This window comes from Typopeltis vanoorti, chromosome 4 (assembly GCF_054136105.1).
Source record: "Typopeltis vanoorti isolate ZY-2024b chromosome 4, IOZ_Tvanoo_1.0, whole genome shotgun sequence".
Classification (NCBI taxonomy): domain Eukaryota; kingdom Metazoa; phylum Arthropoda; class Arachnida; order Uropygi; family Thelyphonidae; genus Typopeltis; species Typopeltis vanoorti.
The window spans coordinates 28934312-28961288 of NC_143552.1; the positions used below are offsets into that span (position 1 = coordinate 28934312).

Consider the following 26977-nt stretch of genomic DNA (forward strand, 5'->3'; position numbering starts at 1 on the left):
GAAATAAAGCTGTGTTAAGTATATTAGATGTTAATAAAGCTATTGTATTAATAAGACTGATTATGAATCGAATGCAGGATTGAGTTGTTAGATGGTCATGAGTTTGGAAAAAATAGACGATGCTGCAATTTACTTATACAGGGTGTCCCAGAATTAGCTATTTCAGTGAAATGGGAGAAATTTTTTAAAAACTCATGTTTATTGATGTTTATTATGTTTAATATGTGTTATATATGTAAAAATTTCTAAATTATTGCATAATTTTATTTTCATTCCTTTCAGAACCCTAAATGAAACAAAAGAACGCATCTTTGTTGTAACATCCCATATCAAAGGAGTGTGATGTAATGAAATTAGAGAAAGATTTACAAGGAAATTTCACAGAACCAGTCCTACAGACAAAGCGATTCGTGAACAAATTTGAAAGAACTGGATCCGTACATGATGAGGTGGAAGAGGGCGCTCAAGGACAGCATGTAACAGTATTGAAGGAGTACGACAATTGTTCACGGATGAACCAACAATATCAGCTAAGGAAGCCAGTCAAAGACTCAACATATCCAAGACAACAGTTCATAGAATCTTGCGTTCGACACTGATGTAAAAGGCTTCATTTAGGGCATGCAGTACATTCAGGTACCGCATTGCCCTAAATGAAGAGGATTATTCAAGGTGTGCAGAATTTCTGGATCGGATCAAAAATGGAGGTTTATTGGATAACCTCTTATTCAGTAATGAGGTGACTTTCCACATGTGTGGTAAAGTAAATCGACACAATTGTCGTATCTGGTCCAATGAAAAACCATCTGAAGTCATAGAATGGCAAAGAGACTCGCCAAAAGTTAATGTGTCGCTTGGAATGACTAAATCCAAAATTTATGGCACATTCTTCTTTTGGGAAGCATCTGTAACAGGTACTGTCTACCTTGAAATGCTTCAGTTTCTCAAACCACAGCTCCTTGATGATGGCATTCTTGATAATGTTGTGTTTCAACAAGATGGATCACCATGTCATTATGCACTAATTGTTCAAGAATACCTCAAGAGACCTTTTTCAAATCAATAGATTGGACGTGGAGGACCTCAACCTTGGCCTCCTCTGGATTTCTTTGCATGGGGTTTCATAAAAACAAAGGTTTATCAACAAAAGATCAATAGTTTAACTGAACTTAAAAAATGCATTCAGTTGGCAGTGCAGGACAAACTCCTGAAATGCTTCAAAATGTGTTTTGCAATGCTAAGGATAGATGTAAAATTTGGAGAGATACAGACAGAGCACATGTTGAAAGTTCTCAATAAAGATTTGACTTATGATTTATAAATCTGTTTTTGTTTCATAATTAGGTAATAAACATGAAATTATATCAGGTTTTAATAGATTTGTCCAATTTCCCTCTATCTTGTGTATATTCATCATTAGGGTTAGGGTTCTGAAAGATGAAAATAAAATTATAAAATAATTTAGAAATTTTTACACTAAAAAAAAAAAAAAACATGTATGAAACATTATAAACATCAATAAACACGAGTTTTTAAAAAATCCGCCCCATTTCACTGAAATAGATAACTAATTCTGGGATACCCTGTAATTTATATGCATGTGCAGGGTAAGTGGGAATTCTTCTTTGTGAAGGTATTTGATATGTTACAGTGGCACAAGATGGAGGAAATGGGGGACAGATGGATAGATCAATTTTGAATGAATATGTTATGGATGTGCATGTGTGTGTGGGGGGGGGGGGACAAGGTCTCAGAATAGGAAGTTAACCAGTAGCATTCCAGGGGATATTTCAGTTATCTGCTGACTGATGATGATGTAGGAAGAATAAGGAAGGAAGCTGATCTCAAGTATCCACAAAAAAATTTAAATGAACTTTTAGCTTAGACAAATGAGTGGGATTGCCATTTTCATGGTAATAAGTGAAAGATGTACTTCAGAAGTAGTACATCAATAGTACTGATAATATAGCAGACCAATATGGGGGGGGGGGGTAAATTCTGGATCTGGTGTAATGATTGACAGGACCAGAAGTTTGGAGAGAACACTACTTCTATGATAAGGAACACAGTGACTAACAGACATAAGGAGGTAGTTGAACAATGCCGAGCAATGATTAGAACACACCTGGACTATGGTTCACAAATTTATTCACCTGGTTCCCACCAAGATGCACGATCTCTATAAAGGATACAGAGACTAAGGGTGACTAGGACAATATATGGTGAATCTAGAATGTTCGGTTTGTTAGGGGAGGGATTGAGGAAATGAAAACTGAAGTGTATTAAATAGCAGAAAAAAGGTGATGATAGGATAGAGATGTTCAAGTTGATGAGAAGATTTTAATTAAGTGATACAGAAGGAATTGCATATAGAGTAGACAGTGGTGGAAGAATGAAATATCATCTCCTGTAAGTTGTGTAAAGGTGATGTGAAGAGGAGAGCAATGGGATTTCTAGCATGAAGAATGTGGGTAAGTAGGCTAAATTGCCTTGAGTATGTTGTAAATGAGTGGAATGCTAGGATGCACAAGCATAGGGTTCAGTATGATAGATATGTTGCTATTTAAATGAGACCTGTAATGAGTCTAATAACTCCAAGGTGTTTTTTAAATATTGATCCCATACACGAGAGATCGAATAAAGGACCTATAAGCACATCAGTGCTATGTCTGGGAGTGTAGGTGAGGACTCAGAAATGTATTTATTTTTTGAAGAGTTATAGGTTGTAGTTGTTCAGAAATACTTCTTGCAATAGGCTTTTCAAGAGGACAGAGGTAGATGGAATAAAAGATCAAGAAGAAAAGCAGGTTCAGTATGTTTGCTGTTGCACACTAAAGGAATGCTGGGCAGTTGCTACTCTTGTATTAACAGTTGCAACAGAAAGCGGAGGAATGATGGTAGCCAATTCAGCAGAGCAATGACCACTGTGATACTAATATTAAACAAAGATGTCAAGAAGTCAATGTTGAGCTTCATCCCCTACTCAGATAAGATGATGTTATTAAAACTGAAAGGTCAACCACTAAATGTTAATCTTATACAGGTCTATGCCCTACTGCTGACAAGAGTGATAGAATCAAAGAATTTTATGATCAATTAAAAGAACTAATGAAAAACACAAAAAAGCATGATATTAACATTGTCATGGGTGATTTCAATGCTAAAGGTAGAAGTGGAGATGTAGTTGGCGAACATGGACTGACAACAAGAAATGAGAGAGGCAACCGTGTTATTCAATTCTGCCAGGAAGTGGAGCTAATAATCACAAACACATGGTTTAAGCTACCATCCCGAAGGTTGTATACTTAGTGATCAACACAGGATAATAATGGGAATATAGTCAAAAACCAAATTGATTACTTGCTAATTAAATCAACGACTTCGAAGTTCCATAAAGAGTACAAAATCCTATCCTAGTGCAGATATTGCTTCTGATCATAATCTAAGTTATACTTTGATTATGATCAGTTATACTTTAGAAACATCAACAAAAAAAGGCTTGATTTAGGAAAATTAAAAAACACAGAGATAAGAAACAAATTGAGTCAAGATCTGAATCAAGAGCTAGCACTTATCAAGAATGATGATATCATGAGGGTTGATGAATCATGGGACAAATTAAAATCTGTCTTCATAGAGAAATGTACCAATACCTTTTGTCCTAATAGAGCAGTAAAAAAGAAAGATCAGATAACTGATGAAATTCTTTCTCTCATGGATCAACACAGATCATATAAAAATCATAGTCCAACAAAATGTGAAGAGGTTCAGAAAATTATTAAATGCAAGATCCAAGAACAAAGAAATCTGGATGAATGAAAAATGTAAAGAAATAGAAATTCTACAGGAAAAGCATGACAATTTTAATTCACACAAAAAGCTGAAAGAGACCTCAGGTATATTTAAGAAAAAACAATTCTGTATCTTTCGAAACAAAAAGGGAGAAATAATATCTGAAAAGGATGGCAAAATACAAGAATGGGTGAAATATATAGAACTCTTTACTGATAACAGACAGAACCCAGAAAATACTTATGAACATATGGAAGATCTTATTCCAAAAATGTATTGACCAAAACAAGGAAATATTCATTTGCTTCATCGACTTTGAGAAAGCATTTGACAAAGTCCAACATGCTAAAATGATTGCACTATTAAAAAGAATTGGATTAGATGGTAAAGACATCAGGATCATTGAAAGCTTATATTGGAACCAAAAGGCATCTGTTCAAGTTGATGACATTATTACAGACTCCATTAACATCAAACGAGGAGTAAGGCAAGGATGTGTGTTGTCACCTCTTCTTTGTAACATATACTCAGAAGCCATATTTCAAAAAGTCTTGAAAGGAAGAAAGGAAGGAATTAATGTAACTGGTGAAATCATCAGTAACATCCGATATGTTGATGACACAGCTCTTCTGGCTGAATATTCAGGATCTTCAAAATCTTCTGGAACTAGTGAATGAAGAGAGTGAAAAAATAGGATTAAAAATAAATATCACCAAAACTAAAATTCATGGTCATAAGCAAGAAACCAATTCTTAATTCAGCACTTTCTTTAAGTGGAAAACAAATAGAAAGAGTGGCAAAGTTTAAATATCTCGGATGCTGGTTAAATGAAGATTGCAATCCAGAAACGGAAATAAAAGTTAGAATTGAAATGTCAAGAAAAAATTTTCTCTTGATGAAATCAACACTGTGTAACCGCAGTGTTGAAAATGCTATGTATGGTCTGTACTGCTGTATACTGTGCAGAAGCTTGGACCTTGAAGACAGCATCAATAAAAAGATTTGAAGCCTTTGAGATATGGTTATACAGATGAATGTTAAAAATCCCATAGACAGCAAAAACGTACAATCAGGAAGTACTGAAACAAATGGCGAAATCACGTGAACATTTAGATATCATAAAAAGAAGGAAAAACTGCATATCTTGATCACCTACTTCATAATAAAAAGTATAAGATACTTCAATTGATTATAAAAGGGAAGATAAATGGAAGAGGAAGAAAATCTTGGCTGGCAGACATCAGACTGGCTGCTCAGCTGAGAATCGCACAAAATTTGTCAAGGTGGTTGCTCCAATAGGAGAAGGCACTCAATCAAAAAAGAAGAGCTGGACACCATTAAGCGCCACTAAGATACTGAAGCTATAGATTTACAACCTTTTGTGGGTGGGACACACACATACACAAATAAATAAACAAATAATAATAAAAAAATTGTGAGTATGATTGGCACATCTAAGATGGAAAAATGAACAGGAATGAAAGGAAATACATTCATCAAAAACAAATGAATTACCAATAATTTACAGTTATGGGTATTATGCGTATCCAATAAACTGTTATGGAGTAAACTGAATTATATCATCTAATAATCTCCAGATATACATGTTCACATTTATAATAAGAATAATCTGAAGAATAACTTATGCAAGATGGAAGAGATTTGTTGCAAAATATAAGTAACTAACAAATAATAAATGGTGCCAAAGTTAAAAAAAAATCAGTAGTTATTAGGGAAGGGCATATCAAAAATCAGACAGTGCACGAATTATAGGTGTCAATGCACTAAATAAGCCAATGACTCTATTTCTGGATATGTTAATATTTTATAGATCATCAAATGCAATCTGTTTTTGTAACACAGGTCTCATTAATAAATGGATTTTTACTCTACATCTATGCTTTCAGAAAAGTGGAATGAAAATGACTATATAACGAACCCCCCCCTCCTTACAGCAGCCTCTGCGGTTCAGTCAGTAACAACATATTTGGCTGGAAAGATCTAAGCTCAAATCCTGTATCAAATCAGTTCAAAGAATTTTTGAACTGAAAACGAGTTAGCTGGTCTCATATGAGGCATCAGGGTTTTTTCCCATACTAGAAACTTGTTAGATAAAACCACTAATGCTTAATATGAAACCAACTATCTCATCTTCAGCTCAAAAGCCCTTATAAAGTTTTTCATTTCACAAAACGGGCAAACTGGCCAAAAACACACATCAGTTACAGACAAAATACATTGGCCTTATAGCTTTAGTTGCTTTAACCATAATCTCAATAACTCTCCCCTCCAACACACACACACACACACATGCCATGCTGCACAAGCAAGATAAAGTAGAAGTTTTATTGTAGCACTAAATACAGTACAGACAGAGTCTATCAGATAATACGCTTCTGTGGTTGATAGCGTTCATGGTATTACCTCAAGTAGAACTACTACAACAACAACAACAAAAAAAAAAAAAAAAAAACTGAATAATAATTGCTAATTCTACTAGCTTCCTATGCTCTAATGGCATAGCTCTTCAGGAATGAAATATATAATAAAGTAACACCTAAAAACCACAGTGATATCCTTAATTGGTAAAAGGACAGATATTTCGTACAAATATTAATAGTACACCTTCAGTGTCTGTAACAGTAATAGGAATGGAATACAAGCAAAACGTTTGGTGGATCACCTATTAAAATACAATTGTTACCGCTTGGTAGGAAATAATAGAAATAACAAATTTAATCTATTAAGATAAATGGTTTTTTATATAAGATAAAAGTCTCCCAGATCTTTGAGAGAGACATACAGTCATTTCTATTTAAATTCGGTCGGTGTAAGATAGTTTCACAACTTTCTTTGAATAAGTGTTCATATTTGAATCTGCATCTATGGAGGAGAACTGCTTTATCCCACTGGACACTATTAGTAGAGTCAATACTGTGCTGCGCCAGACGAGACTTCAGAGGTTTGTTATAATCAATATAATATTGATGTTCTTTTATTCTTTTTCCAATGAACAGCCAGTTTGTCCAAAATAAGAGACATCGCATTCGCAAGGTATTTGGTAAACACCAGCCAAAGATAGAAAAGACAGTTTATCCTTTGTAGAAGGTAATAAAGAAGAAATTTTGTTGATATGAATATACGTTGGAGTCAACTGATACTTTTTCAGAATTCTACCTATAGGTTCTGAGATTCCTGGAATGTACGGAATAGGAACTCTGCGGACTGATGAAGAATCTGTAGGTGTTGTAACATAAGAGTCAAGTATCTGTTGGATTTGATTGGAGTTGTAATCATTTGATTCCATTAACTTTTTAATGATAGAAAGTTCTTGTTGTAAGATTATTTGGGAAGAGCAAACTTTATGTGTTCTAAGAATTAGATTTAAGATGCTAAATTTTTGAGACATGCAGTGCGCAGACTTTTTGTGAATGTATCTGCCAGTAAATGTGGGTTTTCAAAAGACGCTTGTAGATAAGGTACCAGAAGATGTTCTAGTAAGGAGGATGTCCAAAAATGATAAAGTATCAGAGTTTTCTTTTTCCATAGTGAATTGGATGCATGGGTGAAGGTTATTTATCCGTTGGAGATAAGTGGAAAGTTCATCTTCAGTGTGTGGCCAAACAGCAAAAACATTATTGACGTAATGGTACCAAAGAGATGGTTGAGGATGAATAGATGAGAACATAGTATCTTCGAATTGCTTCAAATAGTAGTTTGCCAAAGGTGGAGACAGAGGGCTACCCATGGCAGTACCTTCAATTTGTTTGTAGATTTTGTTTTTCCAACTGAAATAACCTGAGTGGATGACATATTCGAATATCCTTGCAATATCTGGAGGGTAATCTTCATATAAAGAATTGACTGTGTCGGTTAATGGGATATTGGTGAACAGAAAAATGATGTCAAAACTGACTAATATTTCAGAATCTGTAATTTTTATATCCTTGATTTTTTCAAGAAAATCTGTTCAGTTTTTTATATAGGATCTGGAATGACCAGTGAGAGCACTTAAGGAAAGTGATAATGCTTTTGCAATCCAATAAGTTGGAGAGTCAATGCAATTTATGATAGGTAGTACAGGACAGCAGCCTTCTTTATGGATTTTTGGGAGTCCATAAAGACGAGGAGTTCTTCCAAAGTAGGTGCGTATTTTATCCACGTAGTTAGGATCCCAACTTATAACTTCATCAAGTAATTTATTTACTTGTTTAATTTGTGAATTAGTAATCCTACTAATTCACAAATTAGTAATCCTAATTTATGAATTAGTAATCACAAATTAGGATTTGTGATTACTAATTCACAAATCCTTAGAAATATATTACAATACATTTCTAAGTATTATCTTTTCTTAAAGAAATTAGACCTTTAATTTCAGCATTTGATAAATTGAATGGAGGTAATTTGCTTTTGAATAACGAAGTTGCAACTTTAAAACATAGTTTGTTGGCATCTTTGCTAGGAAGTCCTTATAGATTGCGTTCTATATTATGTAAGAAATCAAGATAAGGAATGCGTGAAGGAATAACAGCAAAATCAAGGCCCTTTGCTAAAGCACTGGTTTCAGTGGTGGATAATGGGATCGGAAATGTTTACAACCATTTATTTGTAGACGTACTGTCAGAGGTAAGGTTTTTCTTTTGCTTGTTATATAAAGAGTTGTATTTTTGCATAAGATTTTCAAAATTAAAGGGCTAATTTCTTTAAGAAAAGATAATACAATATCCATTTCTAAGGCCAATAAAGGAATAGCTATTGTAATTATGAATAACTGACTATGAGACAAAAGTATCCAGCCTATTATAAGACACCATGACCCAAAAAGAGATCACACATAATCCTACTAATTCACAAATTAAATAACTGAATAAATTACTTGATGACGTTATAAACTGGGATAATAATGTGGATAAAATACGCACCTACTTTGGAAGAACTCTTCGTCTTTATGGACTCCCAAAAATCCATAAAGAAGGCTGTCCTGTACTACCAATCGTACTGCAAAATCGGATTGCAAAAGTATTATTACATTCCTTAAGTGCTCTCACAGGTCAATCCAGATCCTATATAAAAAACTCAACAGATTTTCTTGAAAAAATCAAGGATATAAAAATTACAGATTCTGAAATATTAGTCAGTTTTGACATCATTTCTCTGTTTACCAATCCCATTAACCGACACAGTCAATTCTTTATATGAAGATTACCCTCCAGATATTGCAAGGATATTCGAATATGTCATCCACTCAGGTTATTTCAGTTGGAAAAACAAAATCTACAAACAAATTGAAGGTACTGCCATGGGTAGCCCTCTGTCTCCACCTTTGGCAAACTACTATTTGAAACAATTCGAAGATACTATGTTCTCATCCATTCATCCTCAACCATCTCTTTGGTACCATTACTTCGATAATGTTTTTGCTGTTTGGCCACACACTGAAGATGAACTTTCCACTTTTCTACAACGGATAAATAACCTTCACCCATGCATCCAATTCACTATGGAAAAAGAAAACTCTGGTACTTTACCATTTTTGGACATCCTCTTACTAGAACGTCTTCTGGTACCTTATCTACAAGCTTCTTTCGAAAAACCCACATTTACTGGCATATACATTCAAAAAAGTCTGCACACCGCATGTCTCAAAAATTTGGCATTCTTAAATCACTAATTCATAGAGCACATAAAGTTTGCTCTTCCCCAATAATCTTACAACAAGAACTTTCTATCATTAAAAATTTAATGGAATCAAATGATTACAACTCCAATCAAATCCAACAGATGTTGAAAGTTTATTTTTCACTTGGTTAGACTATAATAAATTTAGTTTAATCCTTTATCCAAGTGTGAGCAAACAAAGTTTGCATCTGAAAATATCTTCAGGACTGGGGTAAGGTAGTACAACAAAAGGCAACTCGTTGTAAAGGTGGAGCAAGCTTACATCACTCCTATCTAAGTATCTCCCTTAATGCAAAACACATCTCCTTGCGGATATGTATAATGCTATGCATTAAGGGAAGGGCCACTACCCAGACTAGTTTCAACCTTTATTGAGGTCTCTTCAGTGGGAGCCAGGCCCAGATGTGGAGATACCAAGCAGAAGCAATAGCAAGGTCATCTCTACCTATAGGAGTTGCCAAAAGGTGTGCCACCTTTTTATTAAATTACTCTGGATTTAGAGAAAGATGTTGAAAGTTTATTTTTCACTTGGTCAGACTATAAAAAATTTAGTTTAATCCTTGTGAGCAAACAAAGTTTGCGCCTGAAAATATCTTCATGACTGGGGTAAGGTAGTAACAACACCGGGCAACTCGTAGCAAAGGTGGACCACGCGAACATCTTATCACAGTATCTCCCATAATGCAAAACACATCTCCTTGCGGATATGTATAATGTTATGCATTAAGGGAAGGGCCACTATCCAGACTAGTTTCGACCTTTATTGAGGTCTCTTTAGTGGGAGCCTTCACACTTGGATAAAGGATTAAACTAAATTTATTAAAATCCAACAGATACTTGACTCTTATGTTCCAACACCTACAGTTTCTTCATCAATCCGCAGAGTTCCTATTCCATACGTTTCAGGAATCTCAGAACGTATAGGTAGAATTCTGAAAAAGTATCAATTGATTCCAACATATATTCCTATCAACAAAATTTCTTCTTTATTACCTTCTACAAAGGATAAACTGTCTTCTCTATCTTTGGCTGATGTTTACCAAATATCTTGCGAATGCGGTGTCTCTTATTTTGAACAAACTGGCCATTCTTTGGAAAAAAGAATAAAAGAACATCAATATTATATTGATTATAACAAACCTCTGAAGTCTGGTCTGGCACAGCACAGTATTGACTCTACTCATAGTGCCCAGTGGGATAAAGCAGTTCTCCTCCATAGATGCAGATTCAAATATGAATGCTTATTCAAAGAAAGTTGTGAAACTATCTTACACCGACCGAATTTAAACAGAAATGACTGTATGTCTCTCTCAAAGATCTGGGAGACTTTTATCTTATGTAAAAAACCATTTATCTTAATAGATCAAATTTGTTATTTCTATTATTTCCTAGCACGTGGTAACAATTGTATTTTAATAGGTGATCCACCGAACGTTTTGCTTGTATTCCATTCCTATTACAGACACTGAAGATGTACTATTAATTTTAGTAAGAAATATCTGTCCTTTTACTAATTAAAGATATCACTGTGGTTTTTATGTGTTACTTTATTATTTAATTACTAAGCCACAAGTTCCATTAAAAATCAGGAATGAAATATTTTAATTTGAAAAACTTATGGTAGTAGATTGATCCCTAATATATAAACTGAAGTAGATAGAATTGTCATTAAATTAATAATGCAAACCTTCTGATATTTCAATTTATTGCTGAGCTGTGCTATGTAATATCTATCATAACCTACTTCTCAGCTTCTTGGGTCTTTTAGGTACTAACCACAGATGATATTAAAATAAGGCCTTGATTTTCGCTATACCGTGTTAGACAACATGTCATTTCGGCAGCTTCTATGAATCTGCAGACATTAGCATATAGCATTCTGTGAGTTGCTAAAGGACCTGAATTTTCTGCATGTAACAGATACCACATATGCAAAAAATTTATATACATCTAGTCGCTTAAGTGGTGAATGAGGTTTTTTCGCGTCCTCAGCATCATGAAGACGTCATCTGCATGAAAGCAACTTTTCAGTCATACTGAATTATTCAAATTTAAGTACATGCTGGTTATTTCATATGGAAAGAAAAATTTACAAAACAGCTGAATGGGATAACAATGGATACCCCCTTTCCCTTCCCTCTCCAGTTTAGCCAATTTCTATATAAAACACTTATAGAACCAAGTACTCAACACAATCATACTCAAACTATTGGTTTGGCTGTTATGTAGTTATGTAGATGTGTTTGGATTTGACCAAATCCAAATGTGGTGGTTGATGTTCTGTAGATGGTGAGAGGATAAAGAACCATCTGCCATCAGACACAGTATGCATCCAGACAGAAAGTTGGCAATCCAAATACAGAAATCCTGAGTCAGACCAAATGATGGTAGTTTTGCCAGACATGGTCAAAAGCTTTGGGAGATATCAAGTACAATGACTTGAGATTCACCAAACATCTCCATGGCATTTGTCCAGAGATGGGTGATATATGAGAGTAGATCTCCTGTTGATCAGCAGCGACGGAATCCATACTGGTGGTCGCTTAATAGCTGGGTGCTTTTGAGGTAGTGTAGGAGTTGAGTATTGATGTTTTCTCCATCACTTTAGATAGAACTGAGGCGAGTGAGATAAGGTGGTAGTTAGATGGCAGTGATTTGTCACCCGTCTTGGGAATGTTTGAATTTAGGCAAATTTCCAGGCTGTGGGAAAGATACCAGTGGAGTAAGAGAGCATATACAAGCGACATAGGATAGGAGTCAGTTCTGGTGCTCAAACTTTCTGGACAGTTGGAGAAGTGCCATCAGGACCAGGGGACTTTTTTGTGTCTAATTTAGACACAGAAAAGTCTAATTTAGTATTTTTCTTATCTCTTTCTGACAAAAGGATATAAGTGGCATTGTATGTTGGGCATCTGGAATGGTTTGGGGGCATTTACCATTGTCAGTTATGCATGCATTGGAAGCAAAGTGTGAAGCCAGGAGATGGGCTCTATCTGTGGGTGATGATGCAAAAGAGCCATCTGGGTATATTAGAGGTGGAAATAGTGTTGGGAAGAAGTTACAGCCCTTAGTGGCCATTTGGACAAGCTGCAAGTTTCCTACTTTTCTGCTGTTTCTAACTCTGTTTTGGAAGCATTGATTTTTTGCATCTATTTCGGGCTTCGGTAGCTCTAAACGAGGATGGAGTTCTCGATTTGAGCTAGTTATGGTATGCTTGATTTTTCATTTGTACAGCCTTGGCACATCTTTTGGAGAACCAGGGTTTAGTTAGGGAATGGCAGTTCAGAGTAGTGTGGGGAATGTATGTTTCCATGCCATTGAGGATTACTTTGGTGATAAGTTTGGTGCATATATTTGGGTTGAAGGCCAGAAACAATAGTCTAACCACGAGAATGAGGCATAGAAGTCATGGAGGTGGTACCACATGGCACTGTTATAATGTCAAACTACTCTTGTATGGGGGTGGCTGTGTAAGCATTGTTGCATGGGGGAGGATATGAGTACTAGATTATGGTCAGAATTACCTGAGTGGCCCACTATATTTACTGTGTATTTGGAAGGGTCATTGGTGAGGAAGAGATCTAGGGTGTTTGGGGAGTGGTTCAAGTTATCTGTTATTCTGGTTGGCATGTGAACAACTTATGTAAGGTCATTGGTGACAGCAAATGTTTCAGCATCTCTGCCTGCAAGATCTGTGCAAGGGAGGAAAGCCAGCTGGTGTTGTGGACATTAAAATCTCCTAGGAGGATGATTTTGCTGTTGGAAATGTGGGAAATGTGGAAAAAATCAATTTTTAAGGAGAGGAAATTAAAGAGCTGAGAGTGGTTGGTGGCATTAGAGGGGCGATATAGACAGCAAATGAATTTGACTGAGTGTGGAAGCAATATTTTCAACCAAAGAAAATCAAAGTTGAGCGATTCTAGGTTGGTGCTCTCTGGCAAGGTATGTCAGAGTGGATATATGCGCAGATGCCACCCTTGGGTCAAAAGGAGTTAGTGTGTAGTTTGGAAGGTAAAGATGAATAGTGCTGGGGGGAGGTGAGATTTGAGTTTCTGCTAAAAAGAGTAGGTGGGGTTTGGTAGACTGAAGATGGTAGTGGACACTATTAACGTTGGAGTTGAGGCCATGGATGTTGATGAAGTGGATATGCAAGGTTCTTTAAGGTATATATTTGACCGTATAAAGGGTCTTGCACATTTCCTACGGAGTGCCTGCATAGTGGTCTCCATGATGGCTACTACTGGCATCATTTGATTTTTGCACTAAAAAAACATTACCTATAAGTCATTATGAGTCAGAGAGGATATGTTTGGAATTAGCAACAGCCATGACACATTCCCAACCTCAATAAGTAGTGCTGTATCAATTCTCCAAAAATCTGGAGATGATCATGTTACGATCTACTTAATACTTTTAATACTTGGATAAACAACAAATGGTGCCAAATTAGGATTTTAGTTCTTTGCGTTGTGTATTAAAATTTTAAACTGTTCCCACTATTAACTAAACGTTGCTGTTTGCACACTGAGAAACTGTTTTTGCTCTGAGGATGTTGAATATAAAGTCAGCAAAATATTAGCAGCTAGCTAAATAATTAAATAAACAACTTATTGATTTGCTTATTTCTTTTGTGTTGTGAATTAAACTTCAAAAATAAAACTACCACCAATATCTGCTTTTTCTGCCTAATCCACTCTCTTCCTGATAAATCGATTCAGCCAAAACTTTAATATCATTAATACCCCGATCTTGAGAGACAACAAAAAATGAAAGATGAAACTAATCTCTTTCATAATTAATTTAACCACAATGATTACCATACAAATACCATTTACAATGACCGTGTTGAAACATAGATACTAAAGATTCTATCTCCCAACGATGCCTTGGAAGCATATATGTGCATCACCTCTTTCAAAAGAACTAAATAGTAAAGTTATTTTACAAACCAGCCCAAAAATTATGGAGCCTTCCAAAATCTTCAAACGATACTATTTTAAAAATATCAGGTATTTATAAAATTTCTTACATATATGGCAACCCATACATAAACCAGATGCCAAAGTTTTATAAGTGAGAAAAGAAGAGAAATGACATCAGGTATCACTGTCCATGTCACACCTACCAGCCATTCCACTGATTAGTCTATGGCCAATGTATTATTTAGAAGAAAATCTCTTTAGCACATCATTTCAAAGAATTAAGTGAAGCTATATGCTCACCCAGAACCCTACATAGGAATCAAAGCTTAATTGTGTATAGTACATAAAAATCCTTACTCAGATCCTGTGGTACTTTGGATCTCTGCTAATCCAATAATTACCAGCAAATAATGTAAGAAGCAGATGATAACAGATGGCAACACATATACAACACAAGAACAGATCGTTCAAAAAACTTATCTACTGAAATGCTATTTTACTTTTTTATTACCTTGAAGAATGCTCTTTTTTAAAGTTAACATAGCCAACACATAAGCTTACCTGCGAAGCATACTATTTGAAATAACAGTTGGAGAGTGAATTTCTAAAAGCCATCCAATGTCATTAGATTTCTGAATTACTTCAAACAGTTCTAAGCGTTTCTCTTCATTCAATGTTTTTGAATCTGGAAATGAAAAAAAAAAAAACGTCCTCTAATTTTCAAAAATGTGCAATTAAAAACATTAAAACAGCTTCTGAGATATGTGATTATGCTGAAATTCTTGAGAGAGTTTAGTATAAAGATCACATCCAAGATAAAACTATCGGTTCTACATTTTACTACTGGTTAGTCAAGTAGTAAATTTCTCTACTGGTTTCAATTATCTTTTTGCACACTTCTTTGCGAGAGTGTTAGATGTTAAAACTATCTCTAAATGATTTTTGAATATATATTAATCTCACTCAAAAGGTTGTAGTCCTTAGAGTAAACTTTGGGTGTGTGTGGGGGGGGGGGGGGAACTGTTTCAGAGCACAGAAATGGAAGGTATTAAAGATGAGAATGAGAAAGAGGAATGGTGCTAACCAGCTCAGCAAAACAGTGCCATGTAAGTACTTGTAGAAAAGGTACAAAGCAGAAACTGTACATCTATGAGATGGGGAGTCTGCAAGAGTAGGGTCACAAATTAACTACAATGTCCTCTTCTGGACAGCATCAAGCATATTTAGAAATGTTTTTGGTACACCACCTCAAATGTGAGAGCAATGTTCTAAGGTAGGGTGGATTTGGGATTTGTACATTGATAGAACAGAGGAGAAATAATGTCTTGAGCAGAAAAGTTTATTGGATGTAGAGTAGGCTATGGATGTGATGTGCTTATGACAGGAGAGGCTAGAAGTGTAAGTCAGTCCAAAAAGAGATATTTGAACTTGTACAGAGATCTTCGTATTATCAAATACAAATCGTATTATGTTATAGGCATTAGTGAGACTTGGCTAACAGCAGATGATGTAGTTACAAGGATTGAAGGGTTTAGTATTTTCAGGGAAGATAGAGAAGATAGGATGGGGGGGGAGGAATACTGCTGATGATAGCAGATGAATTGCAACCAAAAAGAATAGGAGACAGGTGGGAAGGTGGCTGTTTATTTGAAACGATCTGGTGTGAGACAGCTGTTAGGCCAGGGAGTTCCACAGCTGATGCTGAAACATATGCATCGCCATGATTATTATGGGAAACTTCAACTATGGAGATAAAGACTGGAAGGAAGAAAGATCCCATGGCAGGAAAGAAATACAATTTATGCACCTGCTAAGAGATAATTACTTAAGGCAGCATGTGATGAAGGTGGAATAGCGGTGGGTGAGTATTGGACCTGGTCATAGGATCAGAAGAGCTATCCATAACCAAGGTGACAACACTGTCTAAAATTGGTGAAAGTAACCATGCAGTCTTGACTTGGGAGATCGTAAAACAGTAAAAAAATATATTGTAAAACATGAGGAATATTCTATCAAGAAAGGGAATTTGTGGAGCTACAAGGCAGGTGATTAAGATATGCTTAGGAAGAAACTTAAATCTGTACCATGGCATAAACCACTGCAGGGTAAGGATATTACTAGTGCATGGGATATAGTTAAGGGTCATCTAGACCAGTGTTTCCCAAACTTCTGGATGTCAGGGCCCCCTTTGGAAAAATTAAACTATTTCAATTTCACGGCCCCCTCAAAAAAAAATCGTAATATTATTATAATATTTATTGTATTTATATTCAATACAAAACATACACAGCGAATATTGCAAAAATCAAATGCAAAATTTTTAGCATCTTACATACACATTTGACATGGCACATTATCTCATATTTTTATACAGATAGATATATTGTTATTGTACATTTGCATTGCAAGCACATGAAACATAAAATGATTAGTAATAAAGAAAGAATTAAAAACATAAAAGAAGTTTAATAACAATTTAATGCGATGGATGTGTTTCAATACTGCTACACAAAAAGTCAATATCAGGTGAAATATTTGAAACTGCAATTCTTTGATTTCTGCTTTGAAATGAAACTTATATGAATAAGCATATATTTACTAATATTCATTAAGCACCGAAATACGCAGGAAGCAAAATTTGTGAACCCGGCACCAATGTGTGATTTTTTTTCCCATTAAAATATAAAAAATAACAAAAAAGAAATAATAAATAATAAAAATGAAATACGTTTCTTTGAAGATAAAAAAAATCTACTTAGTCTTAAAACATTTTCAATTTGTATTCATTATTTCATGCCCCCCCCCTTAACAAAACCTATGGCCCCTAAAGGGGCCACATTATTATATTATATTATTAGGTATATTAAATTATATACCTAGGGTAAGGAGGGTTAATTGGGTTGGAGTTAGATGGATGAGTAATATCATTACGAATGAGCTACAGAAGAAGAAAATGCCGTGGAGGGTATATAAAGAGCAAGGTGACCAGCAAACTTATGAACAGTACAAGGCTCAGGCAAGAAAGGTGACCAAAATGGCAAGGAAGGCAAAAATCTGGTCTTATGAAAAGAATCTAGCCAAGAAGGCCAAAGGAAATACCAAAGCGTTATTTCATTATGTGGTAAGTAAGAGGAAAAATAACTATGGAAGATTAATCTTAATGAGTGATGATGGTCACGAGGAGACAGAAGCAGATAAAATAGTTGAGTTATTGAGTGACCACTTTGCAAGGGTATATCATCCTAGTGAGGTTACTGCTTTAACCTATGACAATCACTAATGTGGGAACAGAGGTGGATGAATGTTGCAGAATCTCAATGTAAATACAGCTGTGAAATTAGATGGGATATCAGCTAGGGTTTTCAAGAATGTGCAAGGCAATGCCTTTGACTAGGCTCTTTACGTCTTGGCTCTAGTACAGTTCCATGGGAGTGAAAAGAGGACAAAATAATTCCCTTGTAAAGGAGGTTTTAAGACTACAGTAGCAAATTATAGACCAATCAGTATTTCATACGTGATGATAAAAGTACTAGAAAAATGGGTAAAAAAAGATAATTCAAGAACAGGTAAATAAAAATATGATACTGTATGAGGGTCATCATGGCTTTGTGAAGGCTTGGTCAGGCCTTAGTTATTCACTAACTTCTTATAATAGAGTAACAGCTGAATTGAATAAAGGAAATAGCTACATGATGATTTTGCAAGGCATTAGACAGAATACCACATGGAACTCTGTTATGCAAATTAGAACAAATGGGGATGGATATGACACTGGTTAAGTGGATAAGAGGGTGGCTGCTGGACAGATATCAAAAAGTGGTATATAGAGGGGCAGAATCGAGGTAAAAACAGGTGTGCCGCAAGGTTCAGTGCTGGGACTATTGCTGTTTAATTTGCATATAAATGATATAGGAAATAACCTTAAAGGAAATATCCAGTTGTTTGCTGATGATGCAAAATTAGGTAGAGTAATAGTTAATTGAGGCAATGTGGAGAGCTTGCAGGACGATTTAAACAGGCTGTCAGTGGGCAAAAGTTAATGGATATCAGTTTAATGTCTAGAAATGTAAAATTACGCATTTTGGAGTAAATAGATTACTAGCCATGTATCACATTCGTGGCGCTGATGAAGCTAGAGATTTAGGGGCAATGATAGACAGAGAGTTAAAGTTTAGAGGACATATTGCTAAGATTGCTAAGTTAGCCCATAAGATTACTTGGCTACTGATGAACGCATTAACAAGTAGAGATAAGGAAGTTGTTATTTCTCTTTCTAAGGCCTGATATGTTATTTCCCTTTCGTAATCCAGATATGCCCACATCTGGATTACTGTGCTGAAGTCTGTTCCCCTGGGATTCTTGGGGATGAGGAAGCGATGGAGAGGATTCAGAGACAAGTGACCAAGATGGTGAGTGGCCTGTGGAATGCAGAAGTTGGTAAATAAGAGAAAAGAGAGTATATGATAGAAACATTTAAGCTGCTTAAAGGGTTTTATAGGACAGATGGAGGGGAATGTTTCAGCATTTGTCTAGAGGGACCAGAGCAAGTTGTCATCCCTGGAAATTGAATAAAAGTGGGTTAGTAGAGATGTAAGGACTAGATTTTTTACTTGGAGAGTTGTGAAATGAGTGGAATGGGCTGCCAGAGTCAGTTGTGTTTTGTCTGTTAATGGGTTTCAGGTGAGGTATGATAAATTGGGTGGATAGACTGGGTCTCCCGGAATGAGACTTCTGACTGCATGGAAGTGCCCGTATAATAATAATCAAAGGTGAGAAGCAGTGAAATGCAACCTTTCTTGTGTGTGAAATAAGGTAAGATTGTGCAGTGTGGCATCGAAGCTGACAAAGCTGTTCTCATTCCCATGAACTATAGCTAGGAAACTGGTGTTTAAGGCACTCTTTATGCAAGATATTGATTGGGATACACATGCATTGTCAAATAACAAGTTAGCAAAATTGAACAGCATTTGAGGTTAATGACATAAGGTTATTTATGAACAGGAAAAACAGTGTGACATCACAATACATACAAAACCTTGGGGATACTCATTTATTGAAAGGAAATGTGAAGAAAATAAGCTATCCAGCATGACAACAACAACATGCAGTGAATGATTAGAGAGGAATTTAGCAATCTAGTTGTAAAGGCTAATAGTTAACCATAGTATGGTAATTTGGTAAGAAGGCCTTTGTGCTAGACCTAATCAACATCTGACAAATTCCACCAGAAAAGTGTACAAAAAAGATATATCAAATTAGCAGAGAAGTGTAAAACTAATAACATCTTGGAATTATATGGTTTTTATACAAGAACCCACAAGAGAAATTCAATGTCTTGAATTTTAAATATGACTATTATCATGGGCATCTCCATGGAGTCAGAAGACATCACAAGAAAGCCACACTAAGCACACAACACCTATCACTTCTTCCTTAAATTCACTGTCAGAGCACTCATAACTATCCCTAGCAATCCATTCTAGTCATTCACCACTCTCTATGCAAAAGAAAATGTAATCCTGACACCCTTAATAACCACATTACTATAAATATAGTAACGTGGTTGTATAAATACAAAAATTTCTTTTGTATCTATAGAACCACTTTAGTAACTTATCATTTTCCCCTTTTTTCTGCCTGTCAACTAAACTATGTAACCTACACACCTTCAATCTGTCCTCACAAGCAGCATTTCACATATTTGCAACCATCTTGGTCAGTTGTCTTGGAGCCTCTTGATCTCTTATTTCCAAGAAACCCAGATGACCAAATTGTGCACAGTATATAGAGAGATAATAATCTTTCTCTCAATAATCCTTTGAGTTTTTTGCCAATCTTTGCTGCTCTCTGAACTTCAACTTTCATCATAACCCCCAAATCCCTAATCTCAACAATTTCCCATAATCCAGTGCCATCGGTGTAATACACTGCACGTAATCTTACCATTAAAAAATGCATAACCTTATCCTACATTCTGCAATGTTAAACTGACAACCATTATCCTTTGCCCACACTGGTAACGTATTTAAATCATCCTGCAGAATTTCTGCGTCACTTATAATAACTAATGCACCTTCCCAATTTTGCATAATCAGCAAACAACTGAATGCTACCTTCAAATTGTTTTTTATATCATTAATATACAAATTAAACAATACTAGCCCTAGTACAGAGCCTTGAGGCACTCCACTAGTCACCCTCATTCTCCTGGATTCATTCCACTCCACCATATACTGTTAGTTCTCCCCCCCACACTCAATTCATGCAGCTAGCTTCATATCTATCCTCTTGAAGTATTCCATCAAATGCCTTTGAAAAAGCCAGCAGTATGATGGTAGAGAATTTCTCACACCCAACTCAGCTGTCACTATTATAAAGTGTGAGTAAATTACTAAAGAAGGACTACCTTGTGAATAAGTGTTCCGTGATATCAGTGACCGAGCTGTGTATTTTTAAAGATGGAAGTAATTCAGAAAGGGAATACTGCTGTTTATGACCGGTTATAAAAATTGCCTGCAAGCCCATTACAACAATGGGCAGCATATCCTCTGTTCTCAAAACTGAACGAAATAACATCTGTTGCAAATGTTAGTGACTAATCAGCAAGGAAGCACAAAGAAAATTTTTCCACTGAAATTGAAGATCAAACTAGTCTGTATCTGGTTCTCAAATCTAGTAATACTGAATACTTTCTTCGCAAGTTTGTATTGTAGAGTGAAAATGCTTGTTTTGAAACCGTAGTGCCATGATTTTTTAAAAGGAATAGGTCTACAGATTTAAATTTTAATATGAATAAGAGACAAGGGACTTTGTTTAATTTTAGTGTTAAGAAATCTCTTATTGAAGGTGTTTGTGACACAACAGATAGTGATTCATCCACCTCCAGCCTACAAAGCAATCTCCAGGATGTACAAAAGGAAGGGAAAACTACCAGCACACAAGAGAAAAAGTCTGCATTCACTCATAAGTACTTATAATAATATTATAAATTTTTGGTGATCAGAATGGGATGTGTCAATGAAAATCAGCACAAATTAATTTAATGATGTTGGCCTGAGGAAACTACAATATGCTACAAGATTTCATTAGTCCAGTGATTGATAACTGATTTAAATGTAATCAACATGTCATACCATATACATAAGTGTACTAATACTCTTTATGATTATGCCATAATTAATTATTAATACATTACAAAATAACCAAGGTGTTCTGTGAAAATTTCAGGATGGATTTGTGAAGTGTTCCGTTGTAGGAAATTTCTGGGAAACGCTGTCATAGCGTATCATATTTCTATTCACCCATAATGAATTCGATCTTTAACTATTATCTTCTGAGATACTAATTGATCTATAATTTGCTATTCTGTCTTGAAGCCTTCAAACATTGCCAGAACTGAGACTTAGATTAAAAACTTGGTCAGAGGCACTGCCAATTCTCATTCCAATCCCCCTTGCTATATTCACATTGAAATTTCTCATAATGAAATTTCTCTACCTCAATTCACACATTAGCAACTGCAACATCTCTACCTAGATGATACAACTTTGCAATATGATCACTTAATATCTTAAGTATTTGTTCTTCTTTTGTCACTTTCCTACCACATTCAGCAATGATTAAAGTTATCCATTCATTCTTCCTCATTGCATAGTGAAGAAACTCTTTAGGATTTCCTTTAGTCTGCTTAGCTAATTTCATTTCATAATAATTTAGTCTTACTGTGTTAGCCACCCTACTTGACTACACTTTGTACTAATCATGGGCATACTGATCACATTTTTCTTTACACTCCCTCCACCAATGGTTTCTTTTCTTTTTCTTTCTTTCTCTCCCCCCCCTCCCCACCAACTCCTACTTTGATGCTACTCATCCATTTAATTCTCACTTGGTTTATCCTCCTGATCCTGAGTATGAGGTCTGATACTACTTCCCTCAAATAGACCTGACCATTTCTGATGTTCTTCTCTTGTAGCTTCTTATGTCCTTAGCATTATTCCAAGTTGCTTCCTAAGTTTGTCATAAACTCTAGTGATATAATAATAATAAATAAATACAAATGCCAATTATGTTAATTTATTATGTTAATTTACTATGTATTTTTGTAGAATTTTCAGCAATGTTTCGTAGCTGTTTTTGATACAAGAGCCCAATAAATCTGGTTTAGCTAGCCACACCTTGTCTACTAAGCATAGAATTCAGTGAAATAAAACTATAGTTCTACACAAAAGTCATTTTCTTCTGGAATAAGTGTATAAAGAAAGCTGCACAGCACACACATTCATAAACCCAACCTCAACAAAAATTATTACATTAAACTTTCTCAATTTTGCGAAGTTATTCTAACTAATACTCATCATTTATGTGTTTCAGAAAAATAAAATTGTAATTAATTATTTAAATTTGAAATTTTATTTTCATTTTATTCCTTGAAATCTATTAATGTAGATGGAGTTATCTTCCTGCAGTTGATAGCGCATATCCACTTTGAATTTAATTGTTGTTCATTTTTATGGTTATCTCTTCCTACTGTATTGAAAATGGCTATGAAACAGAAATTTCCAGAAAGTTTCTACAAAAATAAATAATAAACTAATGTAAGTGGTATCCATATTTATTTATTACCATGTCTTCTACTATGTCATGATTTTCATCAATTCAATCTCTAGCTGCTAGTTCCACATGTATCCCTTCTTAATTAAGAATTCCACATGTTCAGCAACCTCTCAAGAGAAGACTGCATAATAACTTTCCCTAGTTGGAATAGTTATCTTGCTTATGGACACATCTTCTGATGCTAATACCAGACCCTATATTAAAACCCTGTGTTCATTTAAGGCTGTCTCACACCAGACAGCCTTAAATGAACCATTTCCCTCAGTCCTAGAATTTTCCTTAACTTCTATTTTTGCTAACTGCAGTTCTTCAACTATCTGTATCATCAGTAATATCTTTCTTCCTGTCCAATTCCCTCTATCATCCCTAAAAATACAATATCCCTTACATTTTATCTCTATAACATCATTTACTAACAATTAAACCTTACCGATGCCAATTACTGCCCAGATAAGCTGACCAATGCCAAAACTCCTTCCTTTATTTCTGATTCTTTTGACATTCACACGCATTCTGTTAGATACACAATTACCCTTGCATGATGTGATTTCTGTACTCACACTCATTTGTCCCAGAGTTGACAGATCCACACTTGCATCCCTCTACCCAACACCTCTAGTTTTTTCTGATTTTGCACTTCTAACCTCTCGATGAACAAAACTTTCTTCAAACACTAACTCCAAACCATTCAAATGCAATCCATCAGGCAAATACAAGCCTTTTTGCTGATTTCGTATTTAGTATGAGGAAGAACTTTTAATAGGCTTTATTTATCTATTTTATTTTTTTTTTATTAAAAAAATTGTTGTTTATTAACTTTAGCATATCTAGAAACGTCAACAGATAACATTCTTTTATACTAATCTGTTAGTTGTAATATTGTCAGATCTTACATTTTGGGCTTCTAAATACACTATTAACTTCATCAATATCCAACAGATCTAGCTCACCAGATCTTTTTTCTCTATTTTATGCACTCCTAGCATAAAATGTCTGTTTTGCTAACCATTCCTCTTTCCCATTCAGTTTCAGTGATATCATACTACCTCAGATTACCATTACCCTTACTCACACGTTCTTGAATACTAACAATATCAGGATCTTTTCTATTATCCTCATTTCCAATATGATTTGTCATCCGTTGCTTATTTTCATACCAAATTTGTTATAATGATTCAATTTAGTTAAAAAAGACCTAAAAAATTGTAGTGGAGGAAGATTTAGAGACATATTACAATCTGTCTAAAGAGTTGAGTTCAATATATTCAATTTTGAGATCAAGTTTAATACCACTTTCATATAAATAATGATTAAAACTGAAGATAGAATACATCCTTGCCTTACACTTGATTTATATTTGCCTTAAACATCAAACTATCTATCCAGTACACTCTTCATGCTGACTCACAATTCTTAAGTAGATATTGTTCTCATATAATGTCCTATTTATACTGCATAATAGTCGTATTTTAAATGGCTTTTCTCTTGGCACCTTATCATATGGTTTCTGGATCCCATGGTCTCTCAACTATTTAATCTCAACTGTCTTAGAGTAAAAAATCTGGTCCTGGAAATCCCTAATTAGCCTAAATCCACTCATTCGTCCACAAAATTTCCCATCAGCCATATAAATTTATATCTTCAGAGAAATCTCTCTAATTTTCATATTCAGTTTTTTCTCCCCTTCCTTTCCCTCCCCCTTTTTGTAGATTGATAATGAGAGTTATACCCCCTGGAATCTGATCATCTGAATTATGCACTGGATTGGTCAGAATTGCATAAGAAGCGGCTGATGCTACAAGACTAATGTAGTATGGACCAGTTATCTGCTTTGCAAGAAGAAACCCTGTACTTCTGTATGATACGGCTAACTCACCTCCAGTTGAATCCTACAGACTATCAAACATATCATCAGTGACTGTCCCCCTTTGGGGACCTGCAGGAGACACATGAAGTGTCAAAGGAGGCTCTAGAGTGGTAGCTTTCAACATTGGACACTGAACTATAGCTGAACTCCACCATAAGAATACATACCTCCAGTTGAAAAGCCTCTTAAAGGTGCCTTAGGATTTGAACCCAAAACTTTCCAAATGGAGAACAATTGTGACATGCTAGTCTAGAGATGCTCCTGAATTATATACTACAGCCACTAAATTTTTATACTTTCATATTTGAGTATTTCTGACTGAATATCACCTATTTAAGTATCATTCGTCATTACAAATAAGTTTTTCTACCTCAAATACTAAAATTAACTCATGACTACATTCTCCATAGATATTTGCTAGCATTATACTGTTGCTGATTATTTCAATTACTTCAGACATGCAGAATATCATTATACTCATTACTGAAATACAGAGCCTATAGAAGCGTCAATCCTTATATTCAGTTTTTATGTCACTTTGGCAGTGCTGATCCATTTTACAATATTTTTTCCTTCAATTCTATTTTTCAATAGAGTTCGGAATGCAAAACTAGCTTTGTGATATTCTATCATCATCAAATACCTGATATGTACCCTTAGAGGATGTAAATGATACCATGACAATACTACTACACAATTAAGTTTAAATTATTATCTTCTATATCTGTTCTCAAGGTTCATAAATGATGTTTCTTTACCAACTTTTGCATGGAACAGTTTTTTTCTCACTTTTTTCTGTATTCTCTAAGAACATGTGCCAACTTACTGGTCAGGAACTGTTGACATGATTTCTTCTTTTCCAAATAGTTGTGATGAACATGATGTTTAGGGCCTCCCTCGATGAGTCTAAGGACTCCTTGGAGTTGCCCGTAATAATAATAATAATAATAACTACTCCTTATTTCTTCAAGTCCACATGAAACTATAATTTTTCTATTATATAGGCAATCACATCATATACTTTTCCAGCTGAAAATCAATCATTGCTCTCTTTATATTCTGCCAATGGGTCTCTGAAGCTCTAATTCTTCTGTTTTTCAAATTCTTTCAGTTTTTCTTCCATAACATTTGTAAAATTGGGTCTATGCTTTCCATCTGAAAACTACTTGACTGATTTTTTCAAAACTTGTCATGCACTTTTCTTTTTAATGTAATATGATTTTAATCCTACTCAAAATTAAAGTGTTCACTTCCCATTTCAAATTCCTTGTAAACACTTAAATCCCAAACCAGTCTGATGATATAATAACATAATAAGACTTATTTCTTGTGTGTTCTTCCATGTGAATTAATGAAATCTTCGTGTTGGTAATTGGTAATAATAATTTTTCTTTAAAAAAAAAATCTATCTATCCCACATACAAGAGAATTGCAAAATACAATGTAGTGTGAGCAAACGATTAAAGAGAAAGAAGGAACTGTTGATGGGTTTCTTGAAAGCTAAAAGTTGTAGTCAATTCAGAAAAGTGTAAGGATGCTCCAAAGAACAGAGGCAACACATGAGAAATTGGTTTGGTTTTTTGCATACTTAGAGAAAAGTGGAGAAATGATTATGTATAGTTTACTAAAATAGCACTCGTACTCATGAAAATACCTAGAGAAAATTTTAGGTAGAAAAATATCTATAAGAAAGTAACTGAAATGAGTATAAGGAGCTTATCAAAGAATCACCTGCAATGTAAGAAGAGTATTCTATAGTCAAGAAAATTTGGGATTGTGCAAAGGACACCAAATGGGATAAATAAACAGCCATGGGGTAGGTATTTCTTGTACTATTGTGAAAATCAGAAGAGAGGAAACATCCACCATGACATGTAATGTATGATCGGAAAGTGAATTTGTGATCCATTTGCAGAAGATGGAATGCTGTGAGAACATGAAAAACTGTACTGCCCCTCAATAACAATGGGGGGGAGGCATAATTTAGAATTTAAAACTTACCTCAAAATATGTCATATCTTCTCATTTGATGTAAATAAGTTAATCAGTTGTGATAGCACTTAACATGCACAATTACATGACTTAGAAGACATATCAC

At 35.0% G+C, this 26977-nt stretch overlaps 1 protein-coding gene across 1 annotated transcript in view; it reads right to left on the reverse strand.

Moving 5' to 3' along the window:
* Positions 1 to 26977, reverse strand: part of LOC150107187 (ribonuclease H2 subunit A) — a 229108-nt gene that overhangs the window by 122806 nt on the left and 79325 nt on the right. The window contains exon 3 of the mRNA XM_090391728.1: positions 14958 to 15081. Coding sequence (XP_090247854.1) covers positions 14958 to 15081 — 124 coding nt within the window. The remainder of the gene's footprint in view (positions 1 to 14957; positions 15082 to 26977) is intronic.